At 40.4% G+C, this 13,697-nt stretch overlaps 1 protein-coding gene across 6 annotated transcripts in view; it reads left to right on the forward strand.

Moving 5' to 3' along the window:
- The first annotated feature begins 822 nt into the window (after nt 1–822).
- Nucleotides 823–13,697, forward strand: part of METTL16 (methyltransferase 16, RNA N6-adenosine) — a 60,436-nt gene continuing 47,561 nt past the window's right edge. For 3 of the 6 annotated variants that reach the window (XM_060133769.1, XM_060133775.1, XM_060133777.1), the window contains exons 1-2: nt 823–959; nt 6,424–6,551. In XM_060133769.1, coding sequence (XP_059989752.1) covers nt 6,424–6,551 — 128 coding nt within the window. In that variant the 5' untranslated portion in view covers nt 823–959. Of the gene's footprint in view, nt 960–6,423; nt 6,552–9,856; nt 9,925–13,697 lie in introns of those variants that run through there. The other 3 variants (XM_060133772.1, XM_060133771.1, XM_060133770.1) reach the window with 2 other exon arrangements.

Here is a 13,697-nt window from a genome sequence, read left to right on the forward strand (position 1 = left end):
TGTGGGATCCTCCCGGACCGGGGCACAAACCCGTGTCCCCTGCATCGGCAGGCGGACTCTCAACCACTGCGCCACCAGGGAAGCCCGGGAAGCTCTTTTAAAGGAAAGAGGTACTAGGTAGGGGTCCAGAGGTTCAGCTTTTGGCCCTAGTTTTGTTACTTATTGTATGCCTTTTGAAAGTCATTTACCTTTTGGTTTCAATTGTACAACGGGGAGACTAATATTCACACTACTTACCAGAGGAGGGTAAAAATTAGTATAACCGAGTTGAGAAGAAAAATGGAAAGCATTTAACATTGCTTCCAGCTGAAGAGGCAGGTGAGGAAATACGTGGATTTGATGTCATCTGGATGTAAGATATTGAACAAACGACTTCATATTTCTGATCCCCAGTTCTTTCTCTGTAAATGAGACTACCCTTCCTCACCTCACAGGTTTATCTGTGATGATCAAGTGAGACATCGCAGGAGGAGAGACCTATTGCAGAATAAACGGTAATTGCCGCCGTGTAATCCAAAAACACCCCTCCCCCCTTCCCCGCGCAGCCATCCTTATATTCTTCGCCCAAACCCAGAGAATGTGATTTAGTAAATCTGGAGTGGGGCACAGAAGGCTACATTTTTTTTTTAATCTACATTTTTAAAAAACAATATCCCTAGCAGATTTAAAACTAGGCGTCCTAACCCAAAGGACTCTGCTTGCTACCACGCCCCCTCCCTCTGACAGAAGGAGCCGCGAAGTCCAGATCTCGCGACAGTTTCTTCTTTCTGCAGAATCTGCTGCAGGTCGCGCGAGAATGGCTCATCCAATCACGAGGCTGAATGGAGGCCCAAGATGGCGGCGCACTGACAGCGTAACATTTGCGTTTCTAGGATCTTCGGGCTGCTGGTGGCTTAAGACTCGGGGGTTGTAGAGGCCCACACTAGACTAGTCGTCTGGAAGCAACTTAGACCTCAGAGGTGAGTCACTTAATATCTCTCACGCGGGTTGCGAGTTCACTTAACCTGTGTATCACCTAGGTTCCACATTCTCCTGTTCTGGGCCTGTGAGGTGTTGGTTTCGGGGTCTAGGGAGAGAGACCAGATGGTGTGTGTGTACATCTGCGTGCGCGTGCGGGGGTATATGTGTGTTGGGGTGGGTAGGAGGAGTTGGCAAATGGAGTGGCGACTAGTGCTGAAGTAGGAAAGACCGGCGGGGCGGAGGAGGTTTACAGAGATCCAAAACTGAGGCGGGAAGATAGTCTGAGGGGGTAATATGAAGGCGTGGAAGGAGTCGAAGAGATGGAGAGCTGGCAGTGGTCGAACTAGTGCAAAAAGTCCGATTTATGAGGGAAGGAGACGAGAGAAAACGGAGATTAGGATTGAAGTGGTAGGGCTCTGTGCAGAAGGAATTTAAAGTTCTGAAAGCGGAATTTAGATTATTTTACAGACTTATGTATTAAGACACATGGTAGTTGAAGAGGATTATTAAGGGTCAGGAGAAACCAAGGAAACAGAAGCGTGGAGATGGGAAAGATCAAAGAAAGTCGAAGTGGAAGCTTAAGTGAAGGTCTACTACTTTGGCTTTCTGGACAGACTCGGGTAACCGGAAGAAAAAGGTCCAGCCCTAGACCTGAGCCTTTTAGACACTTTTAAGATGGGGACTGCTTATCAAGAATGAGGGTGCTGTGTTTCAGTGTCCTGGACAGTGTAAAGAGTTCCATCGTGCTTTCAATCAAAAAACGCTTATTGCGTGCCTGCTCTCCAGGCCCTACTTTAGGCTCTGGGATATCGCAGTGAATAATAAGATAGACAAAATATTTTCCCTCATGAAGCTTACTGGCAGGGCAGATTTTAAAAAAAATAAGTAAAATATATGGAATGTCAGATGGGTAAGTTTTATGTAGAAGACTGAAGCTATTAAGTGAGACAAGGAGTGTGTTCACTCACTGCTTATTTATTTATTTATTTATTTATTTTTTTTGTGGTATGCGGGCCTCTCACCGCTGTGGCCTCTGCCGCTGCGGAGTACAGCCTCCGGACACGCAGGCCCAGCGGCCATGGCCCACGGGCCCAGCCACTCCGCAGCATGTGGGATCCTCCCGGACCGGGGCACGAACTCGCGTCCCCTGCATCAGCAGGCGCACTCCCAACCACTGCGCCACCAGGGAAGCCCCACTCACTGCTTATTTAAATGGAGGTACTCAGGAAAGGCATCAATGAATAAGAGACGTTTGATCAAAGACCTGAATAAGGTGTGAGGGTACCTTGTATGTATGTATTTCTGAGGGAATAACAGTTTATGCAGACCAGACAGCAAGTACAAAAGCCGTGAGATAGGAGTGTGCCACACTTGCTAGAGAAACAGCAAGGAGGCCAATGTGGCTAGGGCAGAGTGAGCCAGGAAGAGCAAAGTAGATTAGGTTAGAGAGAAGTGGGGAGTGACAATGCTGATGCCAGGTACGTGCTGATACTCAGTTAAACTCTGAGGAATAGGATAGATTTAGCTAAGAACCCATCGCCTGGATTGGGAGCTTGGTTAGCAGAGAAGTGGCTTTATTGACTCATCGTGCATCGGTTCTGACCAGAAGGGTTGAATAATGAAGGAAATGAATCTATCATATTTGTAATTTAATTTGTCCATGTGTGTTCAGAGTGTTATGTGTGTGCACTGACATCAGGGTACACGCATGACACTCTGAACAGGGAGGAGAAAGTGGCAACAAATGAGTTTGGAGGGGTAGTTTATGTGTGCCTTGTTAATTATTTTGGACTTTATCAGCCTAAAAGCTTTAGGAAGGCACTGAAGGGATTTACCAAGGAATGTTCAGTTTTGTATTGGGGCAGGAGGAGGGGGATGTTGTTGCTGGGGTGAAGTGGATTGCTGGGGCAAGAGTGGTTAGAGAGGGCTTCCCTGGTGGCGCAGTGGTTAAGAATCCGCCTGCCAATGCAGGGGACATGGGTTCGAGCCCTGGTCCGGGAAGATCCCACATGCCGCGGGGCAACTAACACCGTGCACCACAACTATCGAGCCTGCGCTCTAGAGCCCGTAAGCCACAACTGCTGAAGTCCGTGTGCCTAGAGCCCGAGCTCCGCAAGAAGAGAAGCCACTGCAATGAGAAGCCCGCGCACCACAACGAAGAGGAGCCCCCACTCACCACAACTAGATAAAGCCCACGTGCAGCAACAAAGACCCAACACAGCCAAAAAACAGAGTGGTCAGAGAGACATCAGTTAGAGGCTATTGTAGTCATCCAAGAAAGAGATGATTATGGTCTGTGGCCTAAAGATATGGAGTTATGAAGGGCGAAAAATGGATAGGGTCAAGAAATAATTAGGAGATAGAGAATATTCAGGACATGGTGTGTTTGGAATGAGGGAGGCAGGGTGGAAAACGTTCTAAAGGTTTCTCGCTTTTGTGCCACAAGGAAGATAGTGGTATCATTCAGCAAAATAGTGAAGATTAGAAGAGGACCAGTTTACGGTGGGTAGAAATGATTTAATTTTGGACATGTTGTGCATGAAGTACTTTTGAGCCTTTCAAGTGAGTAGTCTGGTGGGCAGTTATATGCATGATTTGGAACATCCCGATAATTCTCTTTTGGACATGGTTGTTAAACTTCCAGTGTGGAAAGCTGTCAAAAACCTTCTGAGTATTAACATATTTATTACCATGTAAAGTTACATCTTTAACAAAGCCTGCAAAGGAACGGTACTTACTGCTAAGAGACTTTACAATAGCGGATATGACTGAACTGGGGAGATTAGGGAAGGAAAGACCTTCCTGAAGAAGAAATGCTTGAATCCTTGAAGCTTGAATCCTTACTGTGGTAGTAAGGATGAGTAGGAATTCATCAGGTGAAGAGGGGGAGGAAAGAACATTATTGACAAAAGGAGTAACCTGGGTAAAGACCCTATTGCCAGAGTGGAGGGAAAGAAAGAAGAGCAATGGGTGAGACTTAAGCTGATGGTGAAAAAATAGGTAAGGCCACACCATGCTGGGTCTTATATGTATGCTGAAGTAATGTAAAGTTTTGAGCAAGTGGGCATGGGAGGAGGACACAGTGAAATTTACGTTTAGAAATGATCACTGCAAGGTGGAAAAAGGAATGGAGAGAAAAAGCGTGGGGTCATGGAGACCAAATAAGAGGCTGTCTGGGCTTCCCTGGTGGTGCAGTGGTTAAGAATCCACCTGCCAATGCAAGGGACACGGGTTTGAGCCCTGGTCCGGGAAGATCCCACATGCCACGGAGCAACTAAGCCCGTGCGCCACAACTACTGAGCCTGTGCTCTAGAGCCCATGAGCCACAACTGCTGAGCCCGTGTGGCACAACTACTGAAGCCCACGTGCTCTAGGGCCCGTGCTCCACAACAAGAGAAGCCACCGCAATGAGAAGCCTGTGCACCACAATGAAGAGTAGCCCCCGCTCGCCGCACCTAGAGAAAGCCCATGTGCAGCAATGAACACGCAATGCAGCCAAAAATAAATAAAATAAATACATTTTTTTTAAAAAGAGGCTGTTGTAGCAGTCTAGGCAACTTGTACTGGGCTGCTATTGGTGGACATAGGGAAAAATAGATGGATTTGAGAGGTATTTAGCTGGTAAAATCCACATAGCTTGATTTCTTGGAATACGAGAGGGATAGAGAACTATCAGGTGACTCTTAGGATTCTGACTTACACAATACCATTTAGATGAATGTGCATTATGAAAAAAATGGAAAATGCAGAATGATATAAAGAAGAAAATAAAAATCACCTACCATCCAGAGATACACACTAAAATATTTTTTAAATTACCAACTGCTTAGAGATTTACTCAACCACTGCAATGGGTTTTTTCCGGTTTTTATTTCTTGCTATAAATGTGTTCACTTTTTTCCTCTGTGTATTCTTGAGGAAAACAAAATTGCTATGTTTGTTTTCATTTGGTTTTAGCTACCTGGAAATGACAAGACTGAAATTTATAAAAGAAGTTGGAATAGAAGATTTTTTTGGTAGAGTTTGAAATCAGGAAGTTAAAAAAAAAAGATGTTTTTTGAAACTTTAGTGACTTTATGGTGCACTACCAAAGAGTCAATCCATGCAAGACCACTGTAAAAGCTAACCTCTGACTACAATATTCTTGGCTGTAGATTATGTTGCCTTCTGTCACTTTGATGCATTTAAAGGAATAGTTTCCAATTTTCTTCCCTTCGTTTAAAAGAAAAAGATTCATCATATGTTGCATACATTTTTTAAAATTGTGGTAAAATACACATAACATTTAAAATTTTAACCATTTTTAAGTATACCATTCAGTGGCTTTAGGTGTATTCACAGTGTTGTGCAACCATCACTACTGTCCATTTCCAGAAGTTTTTCATCATCCTAAACAGAAGCCATGTACCATTAAACAGTAATTCACCATTCTACCCTCCTCCCAACCTCTACTAACTTCTTGTTTACTCTCTGTCTGTATGAATTTACCTATTGTTGGCACTTCATATAAGTGGAATAATATAGTATTTGTGCTTTAGTGTGTGGCTTATTTCCCTTAGCATAATGTTTTTAAGGTTCATACATGTTGTAGCATGTGTCAGAATTTCATCCCTTTTTAGGGCTGAATGATATTCCATTGTATATATATCCCACATTTTGTTTATTTATCTGCTTGTGGACACTTGGGGTTGCTTCTACCTTTTGACTATTGTGAATAATGCTGCTGTGAACATTGTAAGTATCTGTTTGAATCTCTGCTTTCAGTTCTTTTGGATCTATACCTAGGAGTGGAATTGCTGGGTCATATGGTAATGTTTAACTTTTTAAAGAACCACCAAACTTTTCCACAGCAGTCATACCATCTTCATTCCCACCTGCAATGCCTGAGGGCTCCAGTTTCTTTACATACTTGCCAATACTTGTTATTTTCTTTCTTTCTTCCTTCCTTCCTTCCTTCCTTCCTTCCTTCCTTTCTTTCTTTCTTCCTTTCTTTCCTTTCTTTCTTTTTTTTTTTTTTTTTTTTTTTTTTTTTGCACTACGTGGGCCTCTCACTGTTGTGGCCTTTCCCATTGCAGAGCATAGGCTCAGCGAGTCGGCTCCGCGGCATGTAGGATCTTCCCGGACCGGGGCACGAACCCATGTCCCCTGCATCGGCAGGCAGACTCTCAACCACTGCGCCACCAGGGAAGCCCTCTTTCTTTCTTTTATAATAGCCATCCTAATGGGTATGAAGTAATATCTTATTGTGGTTTTGACTTGCATTTCCGTAATGACTAATGATGTTGAGCATCTTTTCATGTGCTTATTTGTTGTTGCATATTTTCAAAATATAACTTCTTTTTTCTCACTTGGTTGACAAAGATGTATTGGCTGTAACTGTTGACTTGGCAACCACAGCTTTTCCTGTTGACTTTTTTTAACTAAATATGCGATTCCCCCCCCACCCTTTTTTTCTTTTTAAAGATGGCTCTGAGTAAATCAATGCATGCAAGAAATAGATACAAGGACAAACCTCCTGACTTTGCATATCTGGCTTCCAAATATCCAGATTTTCAGCAGCATGTTCAGATAAATCTGAATGGAAGAGTGAGGTAGGTAACAGATGAAGAATTCTTGATACAGTATTATTCTAGTGTAATTTGAATGGACACAGCATAGTGGAAAGCGTACTGGACTGATAGTAGACCTGAATACTAATTCTAGACATTTCCTTAAACTTCTCATCTGACCTTGGACAAATCACTTAACCTCTCTCGGTTTTAGCATTTTAACCTATAAAATCAGAAGATTGGACCAAATGCTTTTAAGTTTCCTTCTGGCTAAAAAAAACAAAATAAAATTTCTTGATGTCCAAATTATTGCTTACCCAACAGAGATCCCAGAGTGCCTGCAGAAACCTTAGGATTGTACTCTAAAACTTGGTGACTGGTGAGGGTCTAAAGTCCTTATTTTAAGTGTGTGTTTATTTTGATGTGAGGTAGGAAAATAATAACCAGGATATCAAAACTGATTTCACTTCATTATTACGTAGAATATCACTAAATTTAAGTTTAAACGTTAATTATTAAAAATTAAGAAAATAATAGTATGACGCTTCAGGAAATGGCAAGGATTATGATAGTGGTATGGTAGGAACTGATGTTTGTGTTATACCCTTGAGAAGGAGATCTTTGACTGCCATCCTAAACTCTATGTGAGTTACAGAGGGGATTGGAAATTTCAAGCCTGCCTTGGGAAAATGTGGTGCTTCACCTGTGGGGAGGAGGAAGAGCAGGATTTGTGGAGCACTGGGAAGGTTGGGAATAATAGGATCAGAGGGCTTGAGGCATTTTGCTGACCTCATCCTTCCTCCTGGCAGACTTGTAGAACTGGAGGCCCTAGGCCAGGACTTAACCTGGGGGCCAAGTTACCCTAGAAATCCTAAAACTTAAAAAATATATATAATACATATTTATTTACATTCATTTTTCTGGGAGATAATCCTTGGTTTTCACCAGATTCTCAGAGAGATTTGTGACCCCCACCAATACACAAAGGTTAAGTCAAATGCCCTAGAACTGTGATTTCCAAGCTTTATTGTCTATTCCACTCAGTAAAAAGTTGAGCACAGCTCCATATATGAATGCTTGTGTTACTTACCGTGTTACTATATTAAACACATTAGAAAACATACTTCAAACTGGAAATTAAAAATATATTTAAATAAGAGTTCTAATATTTTCTTTGCATACTCTAAAGGTTCATCTTTGGCACCTTACTTTGGAGATCACCCCAGAGATACAGAATTGGTGTTTCTCTTTGTTTAGATCATCTCTACCATTTTTCTTAAATCTTTGTTTCATAGTTATATATGTGGATGTTATTTATCCTAGTAGCTTTAGAGCAGATACAGTTTTGTTATTCTTTGTTTCCTCTCTACACTTATTTTTGTACTTAATTATTTAACAAATATCTGTTGATTAACCATTTTGCTCTAAGTTCCGGGAGAGCCATAATAAACAAGCAAGACTTAGTCACTGCCATATTTGGAGTAAACACCCTAGTGGAGGAAGTGGGCAAACAAACAAGCAGTTAGCCTTTCAGTGTGGCAGAACCTGTGGAGTATACAGTGGAATCACACAGAAGGGAGACCTGACCCCAGCTTTGGGATTTAGAGAATGATTTGAAACAGATACAGTGTCTTAGTTGTGTTCTAAAGAATGAGTCTGAGTTAGCCAGGTAGAAAGAAGAGTGTTACAGGCAGAGGGAGTAGCGTGTGCAAAGAGCACGGAGTAGTGGGGGACTGGAAAAGTTGAGCATGCCTAGGGTGTGGTGGACAAATGACAGAAGATGAGGCTGGGAGGATGATGCTTGCAGTACTTTATAAGGGCCAGTGAGGAGTTTGGAATTTATCTTAGGGACATGTACAGAGAGTTCTTGTGTCTTCAGAATTACTCATCCCGGGCTTCCCTGGTGGCACAGTGGTTGAGAGTCCGCCTGCCGATGCAGGGGACACGGGTTTGTGCCCCGGTCCGGGAAGATCCCACATGCCCCGGAGCAGCTAGGCTGTGAGCCATGGCCACTGAGCCTGCGCGTCCGGAGCCTGTGCTCCGCAAAGGGAGAGGCCACAACAGTGAGAGGCCCGCGTACCGCAAAAAAAAAAAGAATTACTCATCCCCAGTCTTATGCACTAAAGTTTTAAAGCAGGGAAATAACATTCAGAATTGTGTTTAGACAGGTGACAGGTGTATTCTAGGAGCATAGTAGAAGATGGATTGCAGGGGGAATTAAGACTGAAAGTATAGGCAAGTAAGTAGGAAATGGTTTTAGTAATCTACATTAGACATATTGGTGGCCTAACTAGGTAGAGGGGGGAAGGACAGAGATCACTGGATGAATTTGAGAGAAATTCATGAATGTAATTAGCAGGACACTGTAGAAATTAAGTATGAACCAAGTATGGTGCTTGGTATTCCAACTTAGCAAGAGATTAGGTGGTAGTGCCATTTCTTCAGTAAGGAACAAGGGGGAATGAGCTGGTTGGGGGAGAGATGATATATTTTCAGTTTGGGGCATATTGAATCTGAGAAGTCTATGTGCAGTTGAAAATGGAAGTCAGAAGAGAAGGACACAGCAGTGGTGTGGGAGTGGTATTAGTGAAGGCCTTGGGTCTTTGAATACTGAAAGATGAATAGAAGGGGGGAAAGAGTTCCAAGTACAGAGAACAGAATTTTTTGAAAGGCCTGGTAAGTTTGCAGAACTGCATGTAGATGGGGATGAAGTGGGTATAGAATAACAGCTTAGGGAATACTAGGAGATGAGACTGAAAGGAAAACAAAGAACAGGTCACAAAGAGCCTTTCATAGCTCTTAGCTCATGCAAAGTAGAATGGACTTGATTGCTCAGACTTTGAGGAACCAGAGGAAGATTTTTAGGATGGTTAGGATTTTTAAGATGGCTAAAGATTTATATATTTTAAGAAAAATCACTCAGAGCAGACCAAACAGATCTGTTATTACAACATATCTGAATGGCTTAAGGGTGTCTGACAAGTAATAGACATTCAATAAATATTTGTCAAATGCATGAGAATAATTCTTCTATAAAATCTAACTGTATGCCATTCACAGATGGCATACCTAAAACAAAATTGCAGATAAATAAAAAATAAAGGGATGGGCAAAAATATACTAAACAAATGAGAGTTCCCTCCAAATTAAAAAAAAGTAAGATAGAAGGTAGAAAAAACCTCAAATTAGAAAAAGAAGACTAGTTTGTATTGACAAAAGAAATAATGTTCAATGAAGACTTAAATAAAGACTTTTAGCATGTTGAAAAATGTAACGTAAGAAATAGCTTTTAAAAAGTGTTTGATATAATTCAGAGACATTTTTTCTTTGTCTTTCCAACCAAGTAGAGAAAAATAAACAGAACAATGGCCTCAGGGACTTTCAGAGGATCAATGAATGCTTCAAAGACAATTAGGTAAAAATACTCTTTGTGTATGTTCTTTTTCTTGGGGAGATAGGGTTTAAAGCTTTAACCTATAATTTGAACTTCAGTTTTAAAAGAGTAATTGACCCAAAAAAGGTTAAGTACTGCTGATAGAGAGCCTAAATAATATAATCAATGAATTTGATTTAGTGATATGTTTTGAACTTTTAATCTATAAATGCACATTCTTTTTTTTAATTGATACTGCATTATTTTATTATTTCCTTTATTTTTTGGCTGCTACGCAGCATGTGGGATCTTGGTTTCGCAACTAGGGATCAAATTTGCGCCCCCTGCATTTGAAGCGCAGAGTCTTAACCACTGGACCTCCAGGGAAGTCCCACACATTCTTTTTAAATAGCTTGCACAGGCTTATAACACTAAGAAGTGACTGAGTTGGAACTCTCTCTGGCTCAGTCTGTTGCTTCCCTTATTTATTTAGAGTTAATAAGATTAGAAGGAAAAAGAATTACAATTTTACAGATGGCTTGATTATTGTCTACCTGAAAAAACATTTGAGAATTACCTAAAAATATTCAGATGATTGCTGAATAAAACATACATATAAATATTTTAAAATGTATGTAAATAAATAGAAAATTGATAGGTTTCCAGATATTAGTTGGAAAATATAGTTGCAATAAAAGATCCCATCCACAATAACAAAGAGGAATAGGCAGAAACTTGGCAAAGAAATATGTTAAGATCTATGTGGATAAAGCAATAGAATTACCCTCAGGGGTCTAGGGGAGACAGTGAATCTAGAGACACCGTGTGTTTCTGGATGGGGAGGCTCAGTATAGTTAATATGTCGATTCTTCCCCAAATCAAAATCCTTCTAAGGTTTTTGGGAGAGAAAGCGACATAATGTTTCTTCTGTTCAAAGAAAAGGTACTCAAAACAAATGTTATAAGTGGGTGATGGCAAGGTGAAGGGGTGTAAACTTTCCCAGATGGGTATTTAAATATATTGTGAAGTTCGAGTAATTAAAACATTAGCCCAGTAGTGCCACAAGAATGGGCCATCAGTTGTCTGGCACAAAGTGGCATTCAAGTCTCAACAGCATGTGCACATTAAATAGGGTGATTCCAGCCTGCTTTCTACTCAGTAGTATACCTCCCAGAGGGAGTATAGAGTGGGAGTGTAGAGTGGACAGGGTGAATCTTCCTTTCTTGATCAGTCTTGACTCCTGTGTGTTTCTCATAATGTGAATATCTTACAGTGCTGTGAATGATTAAAGAGCTTTTTCAGTGTTCTCTTGGATTTTCACTTTATATGCTTACTTTGGAAGCTGACTCCTAAGTAAGATACCACCCCACCATGTAAAGACTGTAACATAGAATAAGGACATTTCAGGTTGTTAAGGGTGGAGGCAGACACCAATGGATTTTTAATAGATGCATTGGAACAGCTGTGGGGAAAGTGCATTAGATTCCCTTTCCTATATATTATGCAAAATAAATTCCTGATGGTTTGATGATTTCAATATATTTATTCTATTGAAGTACTAGAAAAAAATATATAGGTGAACTGTTTAACTTTCAGTGTAGGGATGGTCTTTCTGAGTAAACTCCAAGGGTAGAATTCATAAAGGAAATTTTATGGATTCAACTACATAAGAAGTAAAAACTTTTATATATCAGGAAATAGTAAAAGGTGACAACACAGTATAAATATTTAGCTCCCTTAATATAAAGAACTCTTAGAAGACAATAAGAAAAAGGAAAAAAACCTTAATATATAGGTTAAGGATAAAAACAGGCAATTTACAAACGAAGAAAGACAAATGGACCAAATTAGCAAAGAAAAAATATGCAGTATCCATCAATGGCAAAAATGTAGTCAAATAGGCATAGTGATAAAATGCTGGTAGAGTTGCAGCTTTGAAAGTTCTAAAAGCATACTTAAATGAAATAATGTATGTTTGAGGATGTTTATCCCAAGGCTGTTTGTAACAAGGAAAATTGGAAATAATTTAAATTTCCAAAATTGTAGGTTCTTACAGTGCAGTTCCATACAGTGGAATACCACGTAGCCTATGGAATGGGTGTTGCAGATTATAAAACATCATCATTTTGTTTCAGACTGAAACCAAAGTATCTGTGCTGATATGCTGTGCATAGAAAAGGACTAAAAGTTATGAACTTGATGTTCAAAGTGGTGGTTTTGTGATAGGCAAAAGTAATTTTTAAATTTCTTGCAAGGAAAAGCAAATTTGTCTGTGAAGGGATGGCAAGAGGATGAGGCAAGCTTGAGGAGAGCTCCTCTTCTTTAATAATGGGAGCAGTATGAGCTTCCCTATGGTTGGTAGTACAGCATATTTAGAAGCGATCTATGATAGAGGAAGAAGAGAAGATATGTACTTTTTTTTTTAATGTAAACAACCTACCTGCTCCTGGACATCATCCTCCTTGTTGCTTACTTAGGTAAGAGTTGTTGATGATTATATGCGTCAGTAGAATGTTCTTTATTTTTATAGTGGCTTTTTATTTAACTCAAGAAGATATGTGAAAAAGAATGGTCAAAATGTAAACCCAGGTAATGATGGAAAAGGAATACCAGGCAGAACATTAGACCTGAGATGGATTGAAGTGTCATTTATTTGCTCAGCCCTTAAGTGCTCTCTTAAGGGAAGCAGGGTGTGATATGGAAAGAGGGGCACTTCTGAGTGAATCATCCTAAGGACCAGTCTTGAGAGTGCCACTTACCAGCTGTGAGGTTTTAGATAATTTTCTTAGCTTTACTGAGACTGAATTTCCTCATCTAAAAAGGAGGGATAAAAGGACATACTTTGGATGATTGTCATAAAGGTTAGCAATGATGTGTGCAAAGTGACTGACACATTGTAGTCACTTAGTAAAGGATAGATATTGTTATTAAGCCTGGTACACTTGATAAGGTACTGAGGATTGCTGGTGTGATCTCTCTCTCTCCCTCTCTCTTTTCTCTCTCTCTCTTCCCTGCATCCCTCACTGCTTTGTTGTAATCATATCTTACTGTTTCAATTAAATTTTAGTTTGTGCTTTTTCACAGAAACCAGCCCCATAGGAACATCCTGCAATTTACTTGAGCCCTGTCAGTTGAGTTTGAATAGAGTATGACACTTAACTGATTTGTTTTTAAATCAAAGACCTGGCATTGAAGGGCTGTGTCATAGTTTGTGACTGTACCATTTTTAGCACCTCAGTGAAGATCTGATGAATAGAAACCAATGTTGGAGTAGGGTGGGGAGGCTTCAGCCTTTATTGTTACATAAGGTTCAGCCTCTACAGTATTAGAATGATTGTTTCTTTAACCATGGTTACAGAATGTATCTTTCCAAACTCCATCTAATAATGGTAATACTGTATTCATCAATAGCAGAGCAAGAGTCATCATGGGGAAATCAGACCTGAGCCTGTTGACAATAGGCTGTTTTGTTTTACGAAGCTGGATATGTTAAACAACAAAGACTGATGGTATAAATTGCTAATTTCCACGTGAGAGCTAATTTTAGTCCCTGTGCCTCTCTGTGCTCTCAGAAATGAAAATGAAAAAAGATCTTGCCTGTGTTCAGGAATTTTGAATGTCCCAGGGTGCTAAAGTGACCTAGATATTTAACTAGTGAAGTCAGATGACTTCACTTTCGTCCTACAAAAAGATCTCCAACCCTCAGATTAGTGTCTGTATTTTCTTAAAAGTGAGAAAACAAACACTCATTTTGCTAATAACAAAGTCTAAGAATCAGCTCTTCATTGATTTTTGTGTATTTTCTTCAGTTAGAC

This window comes from Lagenorhynchus albirostris, chromosome 20 (genome assembly GCF_949774975.1).
Source record: "Lagenorhynchus albirostris chromosome 20, mLagAlb1.1, whole genome shotgun sequence".
Classification (NCBI taxonomy): domain Eukaryota; kingdom Metazoa; phylum Chordata; class Mammalia; order Artiodactyla; family Delphinidae; genus Lagenorhynchus; species Lagenorhynchus albirostris.